Source organism: Carya illinoinensis, chromosome 7 (assembly GCF_018687715.1).
Source record: "Carya illinoinensis cultivar Pawnee chromosome 7, C.illinoinensisPawnee_v1, whole genome shotgun sequence".
NCBI classification, from domain to species: Eukaryota; Viridiplantae; Streptophyta; class Magnoliopsida; order Fagales; family Juglandaceae; genus Carya; species Carya illinoinensis.
Genome location: NC_056758.1, coordinates 4,627,396 through 4,641,287, shown reverse-complemented (window position 1 = coordinate 4,641,287; position 13,892 = coordinate 4,627,396). Strand labels below are relative to the sequence as shown.

Here is a 13,892-nt window from a genome sequence, read left to right as displayed (position 1 = left end):
TTGGAGTGAGAATTCATTTTGGGCCTTGTATTGGGCTGGATCTTATTACAGAATTTCAGCGATATCTCTCGTTCGACCTCAGCCCAAGGTCAGGTTTGAGAGTAGAGTTCGTTACAAAAATAATAGGGCTTTAATGGCTAAACTATCTCTTCTAATCTCATTTTATATAATTATTATAATTTTTTAAAATTTTTACATAAAATATTATAAAAAGTTTAATTTTTTTAAATTTTAAAATAAAATTAATATTAAAAAAATATATTATAATAATATTTTATCGTATCTAAACTGTGTAATTAAACAAACAAAATCTCTTAAAAGGGCTTTAAGAGTTCGTTCCACTCAAACTCCTCCACTTTTGTCGGTCCTAAATATCTAAGTTCCCAACCTTCATGTTTTTTTTTTTTTTTTGAATAACAGATCACATCCATTCATTTAAGAGGACTTACAAATTTGACTTAAACATCAAGTCAATTACAACGGTTGATAGCTTCCCAACACACTAAAGTGGTTGACATAGTCTAGTCCAGACTGCTAATCTCTAAAGACCTAAGTCTAAGAGACAGCAGAACTCTATCTAAGATAGAGTTACCAAATCCCTATACCCGACTAAGCGGGATATAGGGTACCAACCCTACCAAACACCGCCAAGCAGAGGGGGGACTAATTTTTTGGATTTTTTTTATTGAAAACAAAAGACAATAAAAAAGAAACTACATAGAAAATACTGTACACGGAAAACCAGTGTAATCCTTAGGTACTATAGCGCGTGCAACACACGCGCCACTCTATGAGAGAACCAACGGCCAGTCTTGGAAGTCCCTGACTCACAGGTCCTAGAAACACTGCTCGTGGCATCGGCAGAGGGATTCCCGGTGGCGTGTGAGCACCACGCGCAGGAACGGCGGAAAACTTTAACCCGCGCATGCGGGCCACTCTCCACTCCGATTGGCACCGGATTCGGTGGTCTTGAAGATCAGTGGCTGGGCTACGCCATGGAGGTGCGCGTCTTGATCGGTGGTCGCCGGATTCTTCCAGATCTGTGATTCCCCCTTATACAGCCGGAAAACAAAAAAGAAAAAAACAAAACCAGAAGGTGGAGGGGGAGGGAGGCGGGGCGATGGAGGGAGGAGGGAGGGAGCTGAATCTCCCACCCCCTCTAGCCGATAACGTTTGTTGTTATTTAGAGAGAAGGGAGAGGTTTTAGAGAGAGAGATCGACGTCGGTTCCACGCACTTCGAAATTTTTTTCCCAACCTTCATGTTGGTTGGTCATAAGGATTATAGATAAATTGATTGAACCTTAATTAGCTTTTTTCTTATATATATATATAATAAAAATAAGAATATTTTATTCAATATACAAAGGGATAGTAGATGTTATTGCATGAGCTAGCTACAAATGGAGAAGCTAGAAAAAGGCAATGTGTTTATAGTAATGTTAAAAGCCAATTAAAATCATGTATGAGCTTGTGATATGTCACACTACCTAATATCATTTAGATGGAACCTCCTACCCAATAAATCCCATATTCAAGATTTTATATATAATTCTAATATAGCCTTTTTAATTAGCGCCACATATCTATATATATATATAATTATTATTAAATAATATATTTAAATCAATTGAGGAAAAAACCAAATCAGTCATGGGAATTTATTTCCATTTTTCGATCTATCCTCCAACAACACATGATTCTAATTAAGATTTGAGGGATTGCTACCGGCTAACAGCACCCCCGTCTCATCCCTTTTATATATATATATATATATATTTATAATATAATTATTAGATACATATTTTTTTTAGAAGTAATTATTAGATATATTTAAATAATTATACAAACTAACGTTATTTCATTTGACGATCTATTAGATTTATTTTATAATAAAAATAATTTTATAATTAGATAAATTATATTAAATTATATTAATTTATAATATTATTTTTATATAATCTCTTTATCTTTAAAATATTTTTTAATTGTTATGTCGATCGTGTCGATATCACGTAAATAATATATTTAAATCAATGGAGGAAAAAGCCAAGAAACATATGCATGCTCAATTAATACAAAAATCAGTCGTGGGAATTTATTTCGATTATTCTATCCTCCAGCAACTCATGATTCTGATTAGATTGCTACAGGCTAACAACACCCCCATCTTATCATTATATATATATAAATATATATATATATCTAATGTAATAATTAAAAACTCCAGCTTTTAATATGGGTGAGCTTAACTATTTTTTTTAAAAGAAGTTCGTGAAATTTACATATTATATCTAATATTATTATAATATTTTAATAGAACGCTCAAATTATATAGTCTATATTTTAAAAGAATTAGTAAATAATATAATTAGTGTCTCATTAAAATTTTATAAAGAGTAAAAACTTCACATTTTCAAATAATATGAGATCTCATATACCACATATCCTTATTTTTATTATATGGAATATCACAATTTGTCTCTCTAAAATTCTCGACGTCCACATTGGACCAGTCTATTATAAGTGGCAAAACTCAAGTTCCATATTTATGGTTATGATTGACTCTGATATCATTTGTAATACCACAATAGAAAATTCAAACCATATGATCTATATTTCAAAATGATTAATTAATGATATAATTGAAACTCTATTAGAATCTTATAAAGAATAATAACTTCTCATTTTCAAATAATATAAAATCTTATGCATCATCTACTCTGATATTTTATCCTAAGCGATATTACAATTACTCTATACGTTATAATAAATTATAAAAAGGCAAAAGGGTCTCTTGCTTCTTCTTTTTTATAAATTAAATATATATATATATATATATATATATATGTTGGACAAATTTGGGTTGTGATTAATTGAAAGCATGCATGATACCACCTTTCAAATCATACCTGTTAGGGGTTCTCTTTCAAGTTGTATGGGCTACGAAGGTACGTGAGTGAGTAGCCAGCCTTCTTTTATTCTAGTAATTAATGAGAAAATTGTGAATATCGTTTCTCTATTAATTATTGTTTTTATATATAGAGGACAGGACCCAGCTTGTAGTAGGACTTGTTGGTCAAACGACAAATGACAATTAAATGCGACATAGACCGCTAACGTTATTGGAATTAATACTCATGTGGTCCTTTACAAGTCAACGTTATGAAACTATCCATATAAATACTCAACAAATTCATGTGACCTATCCAATGATTTTCCACAGGATAGTTATTTCAAAATAATAATAAAAAAATAGACCATTTTATATATGCTTTAATTTGGACTATTTTTTATAAAACTAGGAATTATATATATGTTTTTTTTTTTTGTAGGGTATAATTAATTAATTAACAACTCCAAGTGAAATCATCTTCTTATTTTCCCAAAAAAAAAAAGTGAGTAAAGTTTGTGGGTACCGATATACGTACGTAGACTGATATCAAAAGGACGATGGAATTAATTGCATTTGTTATATATCAGCCATGCATTTTGCATGTTAGGCCACGATGAAATATTATAAAATAATATTATATATAATTATGAATGGTGTAAATATCACGTAATTATTTTAAAAAAATATATAATTTATTATAAAAGAATTAATTTTCTTTTTATTTATTTATTTTTTTAAAAAAATTATGTGATACTTATATATTTACAAATGTAAATATCATTTCTCCTATATACTAATCCATTTTTCTTTTCTTTTAGATAATTTAAGTAATGTTCAGATTGCAAATAATTATTAAATCAAGACAATAATTGCCAAAATCTGGTGTTTAAGAGAGAAACATATATTATAGGTGGCCTTGATATATTGATTTATTAATTTTATTTTTAAGTCAGTGTCTGGAGCACATCATCTATATTATTTATATTATTAGATTTGATTTGTAAGATTTAAGTTTTGAAATATATTTTTCAAATCATATTATGTCATTAAGTACTTTATTAAATATATTCGAAAAAAGATACACAACCTCTTACTATTCATACAACCTTCACACACTACACTTTTTTTTTTATTTTTTTATTTTATCAAATATTTAATATATGGATAATGAATAGAATAATTTAATCAGTTTTAAAAAAATAAACTTAAAAAAATTTGAAAATAACTTTTAAAAAATTAAAAAAAGATGGTGTGTGAAAGTTGAGAAATTGTACAGCATTACTCAATATATTCATGTGTTCTACACACCGATTTGCATGAGAATAAAAATTTTCTAATATTTGAGGGTGGAAACTAGAAAGCTATGTAATATATATATATATATATATATATATATATATATATAGGAGAGAGTGTTGCTCCCACCGACATTCGGTATCAAAATGGGTATGGAATGGTTTATTTTGTTTTTTATTTTTTATATTTTTTTCAATGCATTTTTTTTTTGTGTTTTTTTTAAATACAAAAAATAAAAATTAAAACATAATACTAAAAAATAAAAATTACAAATTACAAATTACAAATGCTAAAAAAATACAAAATAAAAATAAAAAGACACTATAATTGGTACAAATGATAGGTACACTTTGTTGGGGGTATGATCTATATCATTTCCCATATATATAACCCTAAAGTTCAAGAGGCTTTGACACATAATTATTGTATAACAATGTACTCATTATCATGATCAACGGATCAAAATATTCAAAATCACGGGGATCTTGGGAATCTAATTAATTGCAATATCACGAGATAGATGTTATGTAATACATACAAAGGAAACAGATGGAATTTAGTGTCAATGGAAATGTCACAATCTCGAGTTCTTCCTTCCCCCTCCTTAATTTCGCCACAGTTAACGGAGGATCAAACTCAAAGCATCATGAAAAGATCAGATCGAGCACATAATTAATAAAGCTTATATATAAAAAGTAATCCAATTTATGCTTTGATTACGGAACAACTTGACAATTAGCTCACTTTTATAAGACTTTTGATTCAAAGACTTATTTTTGTCAAATCAAATCGACAGTTAATTATAATAATAGCTTTATCTTTCTATTGCGTGTCTGTCTGTTTGTCTTTATTTATCAATCTATCTATCTTTGAGTTTGATTTTGAAATTATAAAGATTTCTTTTGTGTGTATCATATCTTTATTTATATCTAGTTTCTCTTAAAATTATATCCGTTAGATAAAAAATGCATGTGATATCTCGTTTGATAAATTTAAGAATAGGTGGTATATGAGATTTTACATTGTTGAAAAATGAGAAGTTTTTACTCTTTATAAGATTCTAATAAAACCTTAATTGTATTATTAATTAATTCTTTTGAAATATAGGCTATGTAGTTTAGACCTTTTATTGGAGTGTTACAATGCATGTTTTATATTAGGTTCTAAATGTGCATGTCTGACGTCCAACGAATCAATCCCGAACCAACTCCAATGTTACAAAGTTGTATATATGATTGACTGTAGTTGGAGGGAGTTCATTTTTATGGCATGAAAAGGTTGAATTTGATGGGTAGGTTGCTTTTAAGCAAGGAAAAAGCTGTTCATGTTCTGTTGCATGCTTTTGGTTTCATTCACGGGCTTTTTGGATCCACCGAATATCATAAAGAAAATATATATTTCTTGCTATGATTGTTGTGTACATACAAGGTCACGTGAAATGCAAAATTCAAACAACAAAGACCTTGAGACTTCAAGTAAAATTCTGGCTACATCATTGTTCTGCAGCTTGGTCCAAAGCCAGCCATGCACTGCTTTGCTTTGCTTTCCTTTTCAATGTTTTCTACAGGATTTATCGATCATCTTCTCTTGTGCTTTTCATCCTATTTTAAGAAAGTTTGTCTTCTCTTTAACATCTATAAAGAGTTATTTGCGACGTTAATGACTATTTATAACGAGAATAATAGATTCATTTTAATAAAAAATGATCATTTTAGCAGAAACAACCGATTACAAATAAAAAATCTTCTATTTAGAAAAAAAAATATTGATTATACTTACTAGTCAACTTAGTTATCAAATACATTGAGTGAAGACTTGATGATTTATTTTCAATTATTTAAAGTAAAGATTTGAATATGGGTGAAAACCAAACCCCTCAATTAAACAAAAGAGTCAAACTTGATATCTTTCACCCCATACTCAATCTTGAACTTTGGTGCATTGATTGGTACCTATGGATCTTGCTTATCACCTAGGTGATATCCGATGCTCGATTGATTCTTGAAATGGAAGTATACAAGTGTTGAATCATCGGCGTGCTCGTCATTTCAAAAAATATTTTTCATAACTATAGTCTTCAAATCAGTTATCAAAATTTTATTATTTCAAAAGTTTAAACTAATAGAAACAAATAGATTAGAAGTGATATGTATCAGAGAATGAATGCCTTAAGATAGCTTTGTTAGTAGTGAGCGAGACCTTGACTAGTGGTTACAATAATAAAGGAATAAGGATGCATGTGGGGGTAGACACTGGACACCATGCAACAGCTATAGAATTAGGATTACGACAAAAACAAATGAGAAGTTTAAGAAAATATCTTCTTTATTTAAGAAAATAAATAATAATAAGATCCTAAAACGGCGGGTTAATGGGCTAAGCACAGCACCAACCCAACCCAATCCAAGAAAGGTCCCGATCAGTGGGTTGGCTGCTGGCCCATTATGATACAACCCCTAGACTTTAATGCTGATTATACCATATTTGGTAGACTGGTAGTAATCATTAAAAGGACAAATATATATACACACACAGAATGCATATGCTGCCCTTGTAAGTGGACCGCTTAATTGTTTTGGAAATCTATTTTTTCATTTTTATTTTTAACAAATTTTGTTATATTTAAATTGGAATAATAGCAAATACCTCGTCTAAAGTTTATTCTTTATCAATTACATCCATCTTTCATCTTAGTTTATATGAAGAGTTATTTTACTCAGCAACCGAGTCCTACATCACGTAATGGGTTTTTATTTTTGTTTTTGTTTTTTTGATTTTTCAACAAGTGTTAGAAGTAGGATTGCTGAATAAAATTTTTCTTATATGAATTGGACATGCTTTTATGAGGGGAATAAGAGACGAATCCAATCAATTACTTCTTAGCTTATATAAGTCATCATTTCCACTAAATCCAAGGCCAAAGTAGAAGTCTCAACTTGTGACTTTTTTTTTTTTAATTATTAAGTAACTATATTATATATATATATATATATTTAATAGTTACATGATACAATAATTAATAGTGTGGGAGGTTCCAACATTTATTTCAAATCAACAAATACTGCACAACAAATAAAAAATAAAAAAGAAAGATCTGGAGTCAATAATTTGACCCCCACCTATTTTTCACTAGGGGAAACCACTTAAAGAAATTTTGATACAGTTCGATAAATGAATTGTAATATTATGACTTAGAGTCGTAGTGAAGAGAGTTGTGTTGCATTTCGCTAGTCTCGATTAGTTGAAGAAGACTTCCACTACCTCTTTCCTATGATTCTTTGTTAGGAGAAGCGGAAATATAAGATGGTAGCAAACATGAGATGCGTCGAATCGCCGAATGACCAACACTAAAGATTGTGAAGGCGTGTGAAGACCAAAGGAGTCTTGTAGTGGGATGCGTGGCGGTTGTGGGGACTTGGAATGTAGTAAATCGGTACTTTTCCTTGCTATAGATGGAAAATACAATATGAACCAAAAAAAAAAAAAAAAAGTTGAAAAACACAATAAAAATTGAAAAGCATGGGAGGAGGGAGGAGGGAGGGATGAGCCAAAGCTTCACACCCCTCCTGGCGGAGAAGTTGGGATTTTTTATTTTTAGTTGGGTGGAGAAATCGCCTAGAGAGAGATGGGCAGAGAGACAGCGATGGTTAGGAAAATTAAGCGCAACTTTTTTTCGGTCTCAAATTGTGACTTGCTTCTAGGAAGATTAATTTAGTCTTTTGCATAATGTATATGTAAGTCTCATAATACAATATTTCACATAGATATGTTAAGATAATTAAAAGTAAATTATTATATAAATTTTCGTGACTTGACATAGCAATTTAGATTTAAATTAATTGCTTGTAGTTTTTATTTTTTAAGAACTTAACAGTAATTATCTTTGCTCATTGAGTTATTTGACCATCCCAACAGAATGCATTCCCATTCCAAATCTCACTAATTGCTCATCACTAATCTCTTCCGAACATAATCATTACGTTGTTTGTCTTAATTGGGATGTTTGACCAACTAATTGATAAAAAAATACACAGTCCCTTCACAAAATTTCATAAGAATATAAATAAGAAACTGAAATAAACCATTAACCAATGGAAGAGGTACAATTGTTGGTATGTCTTCAACAGAGTATACTTTACCCAAACACAAAAGCCATTAAACAATTGCAACTCACTCTAAAATTTATTAGACAATAACAAAACGACTAAACAAAACCAACCAAAATGTTACAGCTGTCGATATTTCTTGACTAGAGTGCACTTTACCCAACCTGAAAAAAGAAAAAGAATAAAAAAAAGAAAATTATATTAAATATAATTATAAAATATGTAAATATTATTCAGTTATTTTAAAAAAGTATAATATCTATAATTAAAAAATTAATTTTTTATATAAATTTTATATTTATTTATTTTATTAAAAATAATTACACCATATTTAAATACTTAACCATAACGTGAATGACAAAAAGATATTAAAAATTAATAAAACCAATAAAAAAGAGGTATGACTCCACCAGATCACACTTCACCCAGACAAGAAAAAAGGAGAAAAGAAAGAAAGAAAGAAAGTAGAACAGTCCCTTTTAATGTCTAGAAAAACAGAAGAGTCAATTTGATTACTGATAATCCGTCATGTTCATACAAATCAGAAAATCCCAAGAAGACCTTCCAGAATTCCATGCTTCTATTTCACTGTATGTATGTGCGATGGAAGGCATCTAAACCAATCACCTAACACTGACAACTCCATCCCTTCTTCTTATCCCCACCACTCAGAATTCCCCGTCCGTGTACTCTCTAAGGGAAGCTGCAGGATTTTCTTGTCTTGGGTTTGGGTTTTTAAGAAGCCTCTGTGCTGGTGTCAGAAAGCTCCCTCCCAGCTTAGATTCAGACTCACATTTTGCTCCTGCTTAGAAAACCCAAGTTAAAAAATAACTTATTTGGGTTATTATAAAACTCGTTTTTTTCCTGAAAACTGGGTTTGATCTGGATTTTACTACATGGGTTCTACTTGATTATATTTTTCTTGGGTTTTCTTTATGCCAGAGATCTGAGAGTGTGGGTTCTGTTTTTTTCTCTATGGGTGAGGTATGGTGAAGGGATTTCAAAGATCTGGAATTTGAAGGTGGCCTTTGGGATCCAATCATAGGAAGGTAAGAGGATGTAATGATTTTAGAAGAATAAAACACTTTGTTCTGATTCTCATTTATTTATTTATTTTTGTCTCAGTTTGCGATCGTATTCCTTGAAAAATCTCTGTTTCCATGTTGTTGAAAGAATTATCTGTTACCAGAGTGGTCTAGTGTTTACCATAACTTCTGTTTGCGATGTGTTCTGTGATCTACGTATTCGGTCACTGAAATGCTTTTGTTCAAGTTCTTATTTTGTTATCTTTGCTTCATGGCGCCCCCCCCCCCCCCCCCCCCTTTTTCTTATTTGGCTTAGTGGATGCAACACGCTCCCTTCCGTTTATTGCCATTTTTGTGTGGAATAGTGAAGATTGTTTAAAATTCATACCAGTGAATATTACTAGCTTTTATTACCCTTTTGATGGCTAACCAAGAAGAGAAAAAGACTCAAAGATTGTAATTAAGTAAATTGAAGGTGGAAGAATTTCAAATCTTGCTATGGGATCCTGCATTATTTGATTTATATTTCAATCTCTGCTAAACTCTGTAGGCATCTGGATATCCGGAAAGATGGCCTCAGATCTTAATGCGGAATTATCAAAGAAAACTGCCATTTTTGGTCTCAAGGTCTGGGAAGTAATTGGGATTGTAGTGGGATTATTTATTGTAATTATCCTCTCCTTGCTGTCCTTGTGTCTGACATCACGGAAGAAATCAAGAACTAGGGACAAGATTCCTCTTAGCCAAATCCCAGCTGTTTCTAAGGAAATCAAGGAAGTCCGAGTTGAGCAAGTATCAACGGATGAATTTGTTCCTCGTGATGGAATTCTTCTCACAATTCATGACAAATCCAGCGACAAAGAATCGGATAAGGTTTTGGTCCATCTGGGTATGGGGAAGATGAAGAATGGTGACAATAGCAGTCAGTCAGGTTCGTTTAATCATTTCGAGAAAGATGGTTGTGGGTCACAATCTGGAGAAGAAGGTAGTTCTGGCAAGGTTACGGTGTGCAAGCCTTCCTCTTCATATCCTATAACTGCTCCTTCCCCTCTCTCTGGCCTGCCTGAATTTTCTCACTTAGGTTGGGGTCACTGGTTTACATTAAGGGATCTTGATCTTGCTACAAATCGGTTTTCTAAGGACAATGTTCTTGGTGAGGGAGGATATGGAGTTGTTTACCAAGGGCAGTTGATAAATGGTACTCCAGTGGCAGTTAAGAAGATACTGAATAATCTGTAAGTTTAAATATTACAGTTGATTTCCTGAACTTAAAACGAAATTTGTTCTTATTCATGTCACTTTAGCCAAGGTTGAACTTCTACTTTAGGGGTCAAGCAGAGAAAGAATTTAGAGTGGAAGTTGAAGCTATTGGTCATGTGCGCCATAAAAACTTGGTTCGTCTGCTGGGATACTGCATCGAAGGGATTCACAGGTACTGTTTTCTGTTACATTGTGTTCTAGTCTATATAAATACTTATACCAACAGTTGAAATCAATTTCCAAGAAAGGATGAGACTTAAGTGCTAATACCAGATATTAGGGGGAAGAAAACGAAACTTTTGGAGGTTGAATAATTGTTTGGTAGCTTGATCAGGGAATTTAATTTCCTCTACCGGTTTAAAAATTTCAGGATGTTGGTTTATGAGTATGTCAACAATGGAAACTTAGAGCAGTGGCTTCATGGAGCTATGCGTCAGCATGGATATCTTACTTGGGAGGCCCGCGTGAAGGTTCTTCTCGGCACGGCTAAAGCGTAAGCCAATGCATTTACATCTTTTCAGGAATTCTAGTTCTCTTTTAATGTGGTTTTTATTATTGCAGTCTTGCCTACTTGCATGAAGCCATTGAGCCAAAAGTGGTGCACCGAGATATTAAGTCGAGCAACATATTGATTGATGATGACTTCAATGCCAAGGTATCCGATTTTGGTCTAGCCAAGTTGCTGGGTGCTGGAAAAAGTCATGTCACCACTCGAGTTATGGGAACTTTTGGGTAAGTCGTTCTTCCAGTGCATGCAAAATTTCACTTACCTGTTTTAAGTTTGTTTCCATCTACTTTATTCAGTTTGGATTTGATTAATCATTTTCATATGAATTCTTCTACTTCTCTACCTTTCCTCCAAAACATTTACAGGTATGTCGCACCAGAATATGCAAATACCGGCCTTTTAAATGAGAAGAGTGATGTCTATAGCTTTGGGGTTTTGCTCTTAGAAGCAATTACTGGAAGGGACCCTGTGGACTATGGCCGTCCTACCCATGAGGTATGAGATTAGTTACCAAGTTCTAGTATGCATGCCTTTTTTTATCCCCCGAAGCTGGTTTGTATGCCTTCTAACTGCTTGAATGACACTGAGTTATTGTTATCCACGAGCCCTAGAGGCACTTTATGCAAGTTTTATTTACAATACTAGGTGTGGAATTATAGATAATGATAAGAGTATTAGTTCATGTTTTTCATGATTTGTATCTCATTAAAAACATCTGGAATGCAACTTACCCCTGCCTTTTACGAATATGAATTTGATGGACTGAAGAGGATAATAGCTATGCCCAAGAGCCTTTTACGCTCACAATTAGCTAACAAATTACAAATCTTGCAATATGGGTGTCAATTGACAATTGTTGGGTACATCAAAAGATAATTATCATGCTAGAGATTAATTAATGCAGACCAGTTCATTCCCCTTGACTGCAGCCTTTGCGAAGCCTCAACTGGCTTGAAACTACTGCCGGAACTACGATGGCTTCAACTGCCTATGTTATGGACATGTTGGTCACACATATCTTTTGATAGCCTTTTAGTTTAGTATTATAGTCATGGGTGTCACCTTAGTGCCTCCAGTGTTGCTGCCTGCATCAGATTTATGCTTTTAACCATCTCTTGTGCCTGTTTCTTCATAGCTACCTTTTCAGTTTGTGACATGGAAAACTCTCTAATTTGTCAAGCCTGCCACATCTTTTGTCATAGTTATAGTTACTCTCCTTTCAACCAGCCATACCAACAAATCTTTCTTGGTTTTAGCAGTGTTATCATCATTAATTGTATCCTCAGGACCTGATTTTTTAAGAAAGATTTATTTGATTTTTTTTTTTTTTAAATTCTTTTTTTAACATTGGTTTAGGATTAGAGTTCGTGATGCTGAACAATAGGTCCTGTTGTTTGCATGTAAAATCTTCTCCTCAAAGGTTGAGGTTGAGACCCCTTTCTTGACCTTCTCTAGATTCTCATGTTATTTTGGTTTGAAAAAGAAATGGGCTGGTCACGTGAACCCTGAACTGTAATTCATTGGTTCAGAGATGGGTCAAAATGTTCAAAGTGTCAGTAGGTTCATTTGATTAGGACAGGTTAGCAGTCCTACTTGTCCTACCATACAGTCACTGCAGGTTTTAGAAAGTTGATCTTAGTTGCACCTTTCTTTTATCCAAAGAGATTTTCAAGTTTCAGATGACATGCATTACAATATATACAGGTAAATTTGGTTGAGTGGCTGAAAATGATGGTTGGAAGCCGGCGATCAGAAGAAGTTGTAGACCCAAACATGGACCCAAGGCCATCAACAAGAGCCCTAAAACGTGCCCTTTTGACTGCTTTGAGGTGTGTTGATCCAGAGTCTGAAAAAAGACCCAAGATGAGCCAGGTTGTCCGTATGCTTGAATCCGAAGAGTATCCCATCCCAAGAGAGGTTAGTTTCTGATTCCTTTTCTATAAGCACAACTCTGTTGGACAGACACTTGAACTTATATGAATGATTAGGATGGATCTTCTGTAATCTTAGAAAGATCGGATTTAATAGCTGAGAAAGTCCTATGTTGAAATCTATGTATGATCTCCTTACCACATCATCATGGTTACTCTTTTATATCTTCCTCTTTCATTTATTTTCCTTTATTTTCCCTATATTCATCTCAACTTTGTGCCAGGGAAATGTAATGCAATTGTATTAAGTTTTAATGGACACGTAGAAGTCATTTTCTTTTTATTCCAATTGGCACAGCCCGCTGCCCCATTCAGTTCTCCACTCATCCTAGATTTTGTTCCCTGCTGCTTTATATAATTTTAGTTTTCGTAGCCCATATGATCAAGGTTAATTTTTTATGCTGATCCCCAACTGTTTTTGAATCGATTGTATTTTTTGAATTCTCGACTTTTCAGGATCGAAGGCACCGAAGAACTCAGGCAGGTAGCATGGAGATCGAGTCCCAGAAGGATTTTTCTGATGCAGAGAAGAGTGATAACCCCGATTCGAGATCAAATGGCAGAGGCAACCAGCGTACATAACCAAACAAGTGATTTGTTTTGATGATCGAAGGGATTACATAAAGTGAGGGTCACTCTTACAATTTTTCCAACCCATTGAATTCTTGGGTTTTCCTATCTGGGCTGGGAGGGAGGGTTTGGTGGGTGAGCAAGTGGCTGATCTTTCATTCGTCATTTTTTATTTTACTCTGGTTTCTTGTAGATGGAGAGATTATTGTTTGTGTATGAAAGTGGTGTGAAGAGCCCAATAGATTGGGGTTATGTACAGAATTGGATAGATCCTTAAATTTGTTTGATAAGTATTCTCACCC

The 13,892-nt window shown here is 33.0% G+C and overlaps 1 protein-coding gene across 1 annotated transcript; it reads left to right on the top strand.

Moving 5' to 3' along the window:
- The first annotated feature begins 8,711 nt into the window (after nucleotides 1–8,711).
- On the top strand, nucleotides 8,712–13,892 carry LOC122316667 (probable receptor-like protein kinase At2g42960). Its single transcript, XM_043133368.1, has 8 exons — nucleotides 8,712–9,345; nucleotides 9,872–10,556; nucleotides 10,649–10,753; nucleotides 10,952–11,074; nucleotides 11,143–11,313; nucleotides 11,455–11,584; nucleotides 12,794–13,006; nucleotides 13,477–13,892. The coding sequence occupies exons 2-8, from the start codon at nucleotides 9,892–9,894 to the stop codon at nucleotides 13,600–13,602; spliced, it is 1,533 nt and encodes a 510-aa protein (XP_042989302.1). The 5' UTR covers nucleotides 8,712–9,345; nucleotides 9,872–9,891; the 3' UTR covers nucleotides 13,603–13,892.

Coding starts and splice junctions, on each gene's coding strand:
- LOC122316667 (XM_043133368.1), top strand. CDS start 9,892: ATGGCCTCAGATCTTAATGCGGAATTATCAAAGAAAACTGCCATTTTT. Junction 10,557..10,648: donor AAGAAGATACTGAATAATCT/GTAAGTTTAAAT, acceptor CTTCTACTTTAG/GGGTCAAGCAGAGAAAGAAT. Junction 11,585..12,793: donor ATGGCCGTCCTACCCATGAG/GTATGAGATTAG, acceptor CAATATATACAG/GTAAATTTGGTTGAGTGGCT.